Consider the following 9,563-nt stretch of genomic DNA (forward strand, 5'->3'; position numbering starts at 1 on the left):
GTGTTGCGATGAGAAGCTATTTTATTTTCTGTTTTTCAAGAGTAGTCGAGGGAAGAACCGAAAGTTAAACAACGTTTTTTTTAAACTAAATCAATGACGTCATGACGTTGGTCAGTGTGCGTTCACGCCTACGGCCGGTGTTCTGATGTTGTGTGCTTCCTCGTCAGATTTTCTACGGCTAAACAGCGATGTCTGACGGTCTTTCTAAAACCACAAAAATCACTTCCATCATCAGAACATCCTGCCTGTTAAATATAAGCATAAATAGATCTATGCATTAAAAGCAGCAAGTGTCTGAAAAACATTACAACTTACATACAAATGCAACCTTACTTTGTAGTGTTATCATCATGTTAAATTATATTTCTACTCAATGTCAATTTCAAAAACTGGCTATGTAATTATAAGTATATATTTAAAGCCAATCTATTTAACTTTTAATGTAATAACTTTGTTTTATTTGTATCTTTAGATGAGTCTGTTGAGTGAACATATTGCAGGAAAAATGTTGCTCTCTCTCTCTTGTCAGGGATTGTTTTATTAAAGTATCAATAAGTCTCTAAAATAACTTCCTTGCAAAAAAACAAAAACAATGTCAATTTGGAAATCAAACAAAATAAAATTAATATGCATCTAAGTCATAACATGTTTTATTCAAAACAAATCCCTGACTTTAATCTAATACTGTTTCATAATAATTAAAAAACAAAAGTCTAAACAAAATTTCCTATTTTTCCGCTTTTATTTTGAAAGCATGCTTTGCTCGCTCGCACCGGAAGTTTTGCGTCTTCGAACGTCGCTACTTCCTTCTCGGACGTTACCATGGCGACGTGACGCCGACAGGTAAATCTACAACTCGACACTAACCATATGCGCAGAGATAATTGTCTTACATAGAAAATTGTGACAGCTATTGTAAGTAAGAAAGCGCAAATTATTTTTTTTACTGACATAAGTTTTCAAGTTTTCCCTGCTGCAGTCTTTAAATTTTCAACGTTATTTTTTGACTAATTAGCTCAAATTAACGACGCAGAAACGAGACTGTGAACATTACATGACCTTAAACTTTCATATAAACAGTTTAAAATACCGTAATACTGTTTTTTTTTGTTGTTGTTTTTGTTGATGTTTTGTCTTTAGAAAAAGACAAAAAAAAACCCAAAAAAACAGTGAAACAAATGGCAGTTTCCAAAGCAGATTTTTCCTGTGTGCGGGCAAGAGGGACGTTCAAAAGAGCTGACAAATCCACTCAGAACTATATGAAAAGGTAATCTGTCTTGTCTGTCTTTCTGTGTCCTCTTTTTAATCTGTGTGGCATTTATCCCAACCAAACTGAGTTCAAACAGTGTGGCATCATGTTAAGGCTTTTTACATTCTCATTTAGATACAGAAACACCATCAAAGTTTGGTTAAATTAAGCATTTTGTAAGTTTTTGAACCTACTAAATGTAATGGGACACCACAATGAATCACCTCATCAGACAGCTCAGTGCTGCTTTACTTCCTGCAATAGGCTGGCCTCAGTTTGGATTAAGGAATAGGCCCAAAACAAACAAACAAAAAAACAAACAAACAAAAAATATTTAACTGTACTTGACACACAGTGATGTAATATTTTGATGACTTTTATTATCACCACTAGTAGCCATTGTGTCTTCACATCCTACTAAAACAGAGCTGCTCATTCATATGATCACAGCTCCAGGTGTTAATGTGAGATGAATATTTTGAATTTATAGCTGAAATATGTGTTAATTCACTTGTTAAAATACTATAAAGCAAGATTTTTCAATGTAGCTTAGCTTTGTGGCACAAATGATGCAGTTAAACGTGAATTTTATCATGCAGTAAATGTCAGCCATTGACAGGCAGGTAGAGGAAACATAAGTATGATACTGAGAACTAATGGAGCCCGGTTTTTCTTCTGATATCTAAATGTTTTGCAGGCTGCCATCTGAGATTCTCATGAAGATTCTGTCCTACCTGGATGCCTCTGCGCTTGTCTGCATCAGCATCACCAACAAGCTCTTCTGCCAGCTGGCCAATGATAAGTAAGCATCATTTAGGGCTCGTAAACACAACAAAAGTATTGTTAAGTATTAGAGTGTGTTATCTAATCCGTCAAATATGGAAGAATTTAGGCATTAATCGGTTTGAGTTAAATTTGTGCTGAAATTCTGATAGTTTTAAATGGTTTTTAATTCTAATTAAGCAAAACATCTTGGCTATTATTGTGCAAGAACATTTTATTAATTATTTTTTTAAGCCTTTTTTATCACCTGCCTTTCATAGCAGTGGGTGATAAAAATAAAATCATTAAAAAAAAGAATGCAAATTGCAAACTGAGAGTTTTGAAAGTTGCCACAGAAGGTGGTAGCAAATTTACCGAAGGTACTCAGAAGCTTTAATCATAATTTACAAAATAATTAAAGCGCAAAAGAATGGTGTTTGGAATAATTTCAGCGATGTAGTAACATAGCTCACAGACACCTCTCTTTGTCTGATTTAACCAATTACAACATGTTGCACCTTATTTCAGGGTATGTTCTCTGGTATGAAGGACAGTTTGTTGAGTTATAATCTCCAGGTGCCAGGGTTGTGAAATCTGAAACATAGCCCACGCTCAGATCGAGCCACTTTGGCTCAGACAATTGAAAGATTTCTATAAAATAAATATGATTTCAACTAAATTCTGTTTTCATTTGAAAGTTTGGGCAAATTGTGCCCATTCTATAACAACACTGACACAAAGACGTATGTTCTAAAGATGCTAGAATGCTTGCTTTGTTATAACTTTGGCATAAAGTGATACAGATTAGAGCTTCTTCTGATTTATGGTAACATGTAACTAACAGAAATCCTGCAGTTAACTGAAGTCCTGCTGGATCACAAGACAAATTAGGGTAATTTTGCTTATTTTTTGCATTGGAAATTGAAAGAGTTTAGTCAAGGCGTCACTTTATTTAACTCTAACTCCAGCTTTTCCATACAACTGTTCAAAAGTCGACCTAAACCTACTTTAACTTCTCTAAAGTGTAACTCTGGGTCAGGGTTAGTGCCGAGGTGAGAAACCAAAGAAGGGAGCAGACAGAAGTCAGGTAGATGGACGACGAGGAGAGTTTATTTAAGGTGAAATCAAGGCAGAGAATCTGATAAACAAAACAAAACACAACAATGCTTGGCAAAGTAAAACAAAGTTGGTTGTAGGTAAAAATAAGGAACTGAAACCAGTCAAAGAAAAAAACAGTAATCTGTACATAAAGCAGATTAATAAAATATACAATGTGACAATTAATAAATTAGATCCAGACAACAAGTTACCAGACAGAATGAACTTTAAATTAACAAAAATATCAAAAATTTAATTCAAAAGACAAAGTCAAACACATCAGCAGAAGATACAGAATAAAACATAACAGAAAAGCAAATTTACTAATTTGTAAGCTGCATATATTAATTGCTTGGAAGTGTAATCAGTGAGTTTTCAGGTAACTGTCTTAATGGTTGGATATTCAATAATTTAATGGAAGCAGATATTTACATGTAAACTTTGATCCAACTCTCTGCCCCTAAAATTTATACAACAAGTTTTGCATGCACTAAATCTGCTTTCTTATTTAGGACTATAAAAGAACAAAATAAGTTTTATAGTTTTCTTTAAATGCAAAAATATAAATATTGAGGAACCAGATCTATCATTATTGACGAGTGTACACCGATGAATGGGAGATGCTTGAAATTATTAATATTGTACTCATAGACAAGTTTAAAAACGGAATCAGGAAATAAATGCAAAAATCATGTTGTATTTTTTTTTATGTGCACATAATATTAAAGCAAAAAAGTGTCGTCTCCTAAAAGACAGATGTTCTTGTGCATTGTCTTTGACAATTAAGATAATTAATCTGTTCAGTTGATTTTACTAATGACAGTTTTTTTCCCCCCCAATGCCATCAATCCAGTGTTCTGTGGCACAAGATATACATCACTGAGCTTGGACAGAATAAAACCTGGACCAGAGATGAACCAGTGTTGAAGATGGAGCTTCAGGATCAAGCTGCCGGTTACATGAAGCAGATGTACTTCAAGAATTTGTTAACTCGTAACTTGAAAAGATGGAAACGGCTCCTCGGACACATCAGCTGTCACACTGGCCTACCAAGCAAAACTGAGCAAGTCCTCAGGTGCAGAAAAAACAAAAATACAAACAAACATTTTAAAACAACAGCTTATGTAAGAAGATAACTATGCCAGCTGCTTGAGGCTTCTTTGATAATTCTTTTTTCATAATTTACATCATCTGCACAAATCATGACAGAAAATTTGTCATCTTTTTCACCCATGTGTTTAGTTCTCAAACTTCCAGCAGCCCTGCTAGGAATCTTTGTACTGTTAGGAAAGAGTAAAACTTCTGAGATCTCCCCTTGCTGTTTAGAAAGTTCAGGGGCAGAGACCTGAGACAATCTTGCTGCAGTCTAAAACAGAGTAGGGTTTGTTTTTCATATCGCACTTAATGACACTTTCTTATTAAAGGTGAGAAAGGAGGTCTGTGTCTGAATGTGAAGTCTGCTCAGAGGGATGCTGGCACACAGGGGGGTGGGAGCTACTTCTCTGCCTCCTCTGCAGTTTCTGCTGTGTTTTTATAACCTCTGATTAGAGGCTGTGCAGCACTCAATTTTGAGTTCTGTAGCAGTTGTTGTGCTACAGAGGAGAAGGAGAAATAATTGTGTTCTTTGCCGAGGCTGTCTGCATTGTTGAAGTAAATTACCTAGCCCCAGCCCACACAATGATGCCTCCCTCATTCATACCACCAGCTGAGACATTTTCCCTTGGGGAGGGGGTTGTCTGTTAGAGACACTGAGGAGCATGTGATTTGCCTCGGTAATAATCATTTCACAAGACATCACACATACAAACAGTCCAGAGTGAATTCCCTTGGGCCCTTCTGGGGCCTCCTGGGGTGTTCCAGATTTTAGTTTTGTTCTTCCATTTAACTGATATTGGCTGGTGCCTCCGCAAGACGCCGGCTACATCACAGTGGGGGCAGCCGTGAATCACAGTTTAGAGACAGAATTGGATCAAGAGATTTATCACAACAGCTGCAGCTTCATTCCATTCGTTGCACATCATTTCATTAGTAAGAACAGCTTAAAACGAGGTGTTCTACTACCTGCTGAAAAAAAAAACATGTAAAAGCTATTAACTTATTTATTTCCCTGATTTAAAAAGCCACAGTCAGTTTGTGCAAAATACTGGCCATTGAGTTGCATTCTGTGTAAAGAAGTGGGTTTTAAAGCAATAGTTCAGAACTTTGAAGTTAGGTTCTGTGGAAAGGTTACAAACAATGTCTTACCTGATGTAGATAGTTCTTTGAACAACATTAGTTTTAATTACAATCAAACTGATTATCTAATGGCTAGTGAGAATGTGGCCAAGACCAAAGTGGACTGCTGACTTCAAAAGGTCTGAACTATCCCTTTATGGTTAGATTTTTCCATTTCATGAAGGTAAGGTTTGCTGTTTTCTATTTTAAAAAATAAGAGAGGCTGTTAAATTCAAATTTATGGCTGTAAAAAATAACAGGTAAAATGTCAACTGACTAGTCTTCATGCCAAAAACTGCAATGCTTTGTTTCAGCATTGTCTCCTCTTCTCTCAGAAACTTGTGCGTCACTTGGGAACTGACAGTCACTGATAAGTCTGGACATGAGAGTACTTTGGAGCTGAGCTGGTCCCAGTTCTGCAAGACTTCACTGACACTGTGCTGGAGCGGAGGAGTCTCCCTGCCCCACTACGAGCAGATTTCCACCCTTCAACTCCACGGTGTCAGGAGGATTGCCCTGAGCTGCCCCGGCCTGAAGAAGTAAAGACAGAAAGCATCCATTTCAACTCTCTCGCTCTGTCTTCCCATCTCTCAGTGAGACCAGCTGTGTTTTTTTGCTTGCTCTGTCAGTCCTGGCAGGAGGTCCCTCATGGCGAAGTTGGACATGCAACCTCTAACTAAAAGTGCACAGGTCATTGGCCAGGACAGAATGGTGCAGCTGAAGTTGTTACAGCCTGGAATCCTCATTGGTGTCTGGAGGGTAATTACTTCTCAGACAGCCATGCTGTTTCTGTGTTATTATTCATTAGCTTATTGCAGAACCAATCTGATAAGTACTTATTCATTTCAGAGTGACAAATTGATCAGAAAAAACATAATGTTTTCTAAGTAACAGCTTTTTCTGCAGGACCAGTGCTCCGTTGCTTTCATCCTGTTCACCCTCCACTTTCACAGACTGGTAGAGAGAAGCATTCAGGGGTCTTCTGACAGGTAGGTTGTATTTATTATCAAAACGTTTTTTACACTGTGTGCATTATATGATGGGATGCTTTTTATGCTCCTCATGCTAGCCATCTATAACACCCCAAAGCATCAGCTTAGAATTTTCTCCTAAAGAGGTAAAAAATGTGCCCACTTCTGGGATGATATTTGTCACATGTCAGGACCACCTTGAAGGCAGCTTTGGATTTTTGTCCCAAACCATGCACTACTTTTTCTGAAATATTTTATGGTGTTGAATGCGATCCAATGATAATTCAACAGTAGTAGGAACAAAACTCATAAAGCTGCTACATGAAGATGTGGGTCTCACATCCTGTGGATATAGCCCCCTCTAGTGGCTTCATAAAACTACATACCACAGTTGTGTTATAATTGCAGTTCACTAAAATCAATGAACCTCCAAAATGTCTTTATAATGAAACATTTCATTTATAAACTCTTTTTTTGTTCTAGTCCTTATGTAGAGGAAATTGCCAGAGCCCCTTCTGATGACATAGACCCTGAATACGGTCTCCATGGTTACCAATTACACATCGCTCTCGACAGCTCTGTAAGCGAGCTCATGTCTGGAAGCTTTCCTCAGCTCTTCTGCCACGGAGGTAACCTTTTTATGCTTATGCATTCTCTCAAAAACACATTGCACTATTTGTATTAAGAGTGAATTTCCACTATTAAGTCATTTTGTACTAATAGACCTTTTTTTATTTCAGCTTAAAAATGTATCCAGGTGACTTATCACTGATATGTGAGTTATTGTAGTGAAAAGACTTAGCTGCTCTGTGTTGTTATTTTTGAGCAGGAAACATCTCTGACGGACTGATCCAGCTCACTGCAGTGAGCAGAACGAACTCATCGCAACACATGCTGCTGTCAGGCAACATCACCCTGCCCTGGAGGTGTGAGGCCTTGCAAGGCTCAGTAGAGGTACTACATATACTTATAAGTGTCTTTTTTGTTTTTACAGTGGGAGAAAATGCATCCTGAAATCATCCAGAAGTATGAAGGTCACAGTTAATATTAGATTACACTGCAGCGGTTCTCATAGTTTTTTTATTCTCTTGTCTAAAGTGAATATACTATAATTAATGCCTAATTTTAACAATAATTTTACAGTTTGGACTGCATAAAACCTGGAGATTTTAGGTCTGTAGTCACACCTAAAGTTTGGCAAATAAACAGAAATATACAATAAATTATATTTAGGACAAATTATTTTCCACATCATTGATTTTCATTTTAAACTGTAGACAAATTCATTTGTCAGTATTCCAAAACATGAACAATACATGTAAATACCTCTTACAAAATAAGGAGAAAAAAGGAAACATTTATCACATTTTATAGACTCTTTGCTGACAGGTGGAGCAAAGGAAATGTATATTTTATTCCTCTCAGTTTTGGAATTAAGAATCCAAAGTAAAAAGTCATATAGACGTTTAGCAGGACCCTGGGTAAAGTACAACAGAAACCAGATCAGCCATACTTGCAATACTTTGTGTCATTATGCATGGCTGAATGCAAAAAGAGTCAGTGTGCAACAGATGGATCTAATCATCCTGGATCTGAGATTCCACCAGTTGTTAAACCTCAGCTCAGCTTTTGTCTGGGTCAGTAAACAAAGTCCCAGACCTTTACCCTCACAATAATGCTGAGGGGGTCATAGGAGTTTGATTATCCAGTCATCATGTGTTTTGTGTATCTGGAGAAGGGTTTACAATCCTGTCCCCCAAGGGATTTTGTTGGTAGTGCTGTGGGAATATAAGGGTGCCAGAGTCACTCTAGCAGTCTATTTAGTCCCTGTACAATCAAAACGAGAACAGTGTCCAAACATCAGCACAAAGTTGAGGTCAATCCCAAGGCTGACCTCCACCAGGACTGCTCCTTGTCTCTGATCCTGATTATAGTGTTCATGAACAGGATCTGTAGGAGAGGAGGGTGTCAGGTGTGGGAACCTTATCCAGGCATTTTTTTTTAACAAAAAAAAATACCAGTTTATGCATGAAAAGTACACAGTTTTTCAGTGTGGCTCAGCCCACAGTGTAAGAGGATGTCTTAATTTTGTTCAATGAAATCAAACCAATAGCAACCCACACATTTAAGATGCATGCTGTTACATGTTTACTCTCCTACCCTTTACCAGAACTGCTGCATCATGAGTCTGACTCTGCTGGACGAGTTCTGTAAACCCTTCAAGTATGTCAGTTCTCCTATTTCCATGGAGCTGGAGGGGACGCCAGTTTCTTGTGGCTATTATGACTATGATGGTGAGACCTACCTCATCTATTTTCAGGACTCTGACATTCAGATGAAAATGCAGCTTATAAGGTTTAGAGCAGAGAGGCAGTTCATCCTCGTCAGTTTAAATGTTTATGTGAGTGTTTGTTACGTCAACAAACATTTCAGAAGAAATCACTGATTTTTATGAATGTATTTGTTGTGTTTCACAAGTAAAAAGATTTTTCATTAAGAGTTTTTGTTTGTTTTGTTTTGTCCCCTTTTTGTCCAGCCAATGGAAGAGAGATGTGTTTTCCATAAAATTGTCTTTGTTGTTGATGTGGATTTATAGTGAAAAGGGCTTAAACACTCTTTTAAAGTTCAAAAAATTAACTTGCTTTTTTTCTATATTTAACATTTTTTCTTTTGTAAATGTAAAATCAGATTTGCTGACCTTGCACAATTTTAACAAATCAGGTATGGGCCGTTCTTAATTTGGCATTTAGAGCCAATCTGCAACTGCAGCACGAACATTTTCATCTGGAAATTTAGCATGTTGTCCAAACCCTGGGCAATTCTGGCCACAGCTAAAGAACTGCAGGTAATAAGTCAATGCAGTTGCTGGAAGTTGTTGCCATGCTGCTGATGGACCAAAGAAAGTTGGCGAGCCTCAGGGTAATAGGATTTACAAGTTTCCCTGCCTTTTGGCAAATGGGATCATCATCACCTTGAAGAGATGCTTAGTTTTTCAAATGCAACACTAACATCATTTGGATTCAATTCCTAAATTGTTTTTGGAAATAAGCTAACGGCAAAAAGGTGGAGCTATAACCCATGTTTTTCATAGTCTTTAATATGAAATTAAAGCATGCATTTTCTAATTTTTTTTTTTTGCCTTTTCCACTCACATTCAGAGCTGAACTTTATTTCAGAAAATAGTGATTCTGCTTCAATATGCTGGTGGTGCAAAAAAAAAAAAGACCCAATTTAGAGGCTATATACTGTAGAGTCATATAGACATAGAT

The 9,563-nt window shown here is 37.1% G+C and overlaps 1 protein-coding gene across 1 annotated transcript; it reads left to right on the plus strand.

Annotated features, from left to right (window-relative positions):
• Nucleotides 1–1,147: 1,147 nt before the first annotated feature.
• Nucleotides 1,148–8,740, plus strand: fbxo15 (F-box protein 15). The gene is made up of 9 exons (XM_017406471.3): nucleotides 1,148–1,267; nucleotides 1,947–2,051; nucleotides 3,963–4,184; nucleotides 5,659–5,862; nucleotides 5,953–6,082; nucleotides 6,230–6,312; nucleotides 6,778–6,923; nucleotides 7,124–7,248; nucleotides 8,465–8,740. The coding sequence occupies exons 1-9, from the start codon at nucleotides 1,179–1,181 to the stop codon at nucleotides 8,738–8,740; spliced, it is 1,380 nt and encodes a 459-aa protein (XP_017261960.2). The 5' UTR covers nucleotides 1,148–1,178.
• Nucleotides 8,741–9,563: the final 823 nt, after the last annotated feature.

This window comes from Kryptolebias marmoratus, linkage group LG21 (genome assembly GCF_001649575.2).
Source record: "Kryptolebias marmoratus isolate JLee-2015 linkage group LG21, ASM164957v2, whole genome shotgun sequence".
NCBI lineage: Eukaryota > Metazoa > Chordata > Actinopteri > Cyprinodontiformes > Rivulidae > Kryptolebias > Kryptolebias marmoratus.

Coding starts and splice junctions, on each gene's coding strand:
- fbxo15 (XM_017406471.3), top strand. CDS start 1,179: ATGGCAGTTTCCAAAGCAGATTTTTCCTGTGTGCGGGCAAGAGGGACG. Junction 5,863..5,952: donor AGCTGCCCCGGCCTGAAGAA/GTAAAGACAGAA, acceptor TTGCTCTGTCAG/TCCTGGCAGGAGGTCCCTCA. Junction 6,083..6,229: donor TCCTCATTGGTGTCTGGAGG/GTAATTACTTCT, acceptor CTTTTTCTGCAG/GACCAGTGCTCCGTTGCTTT.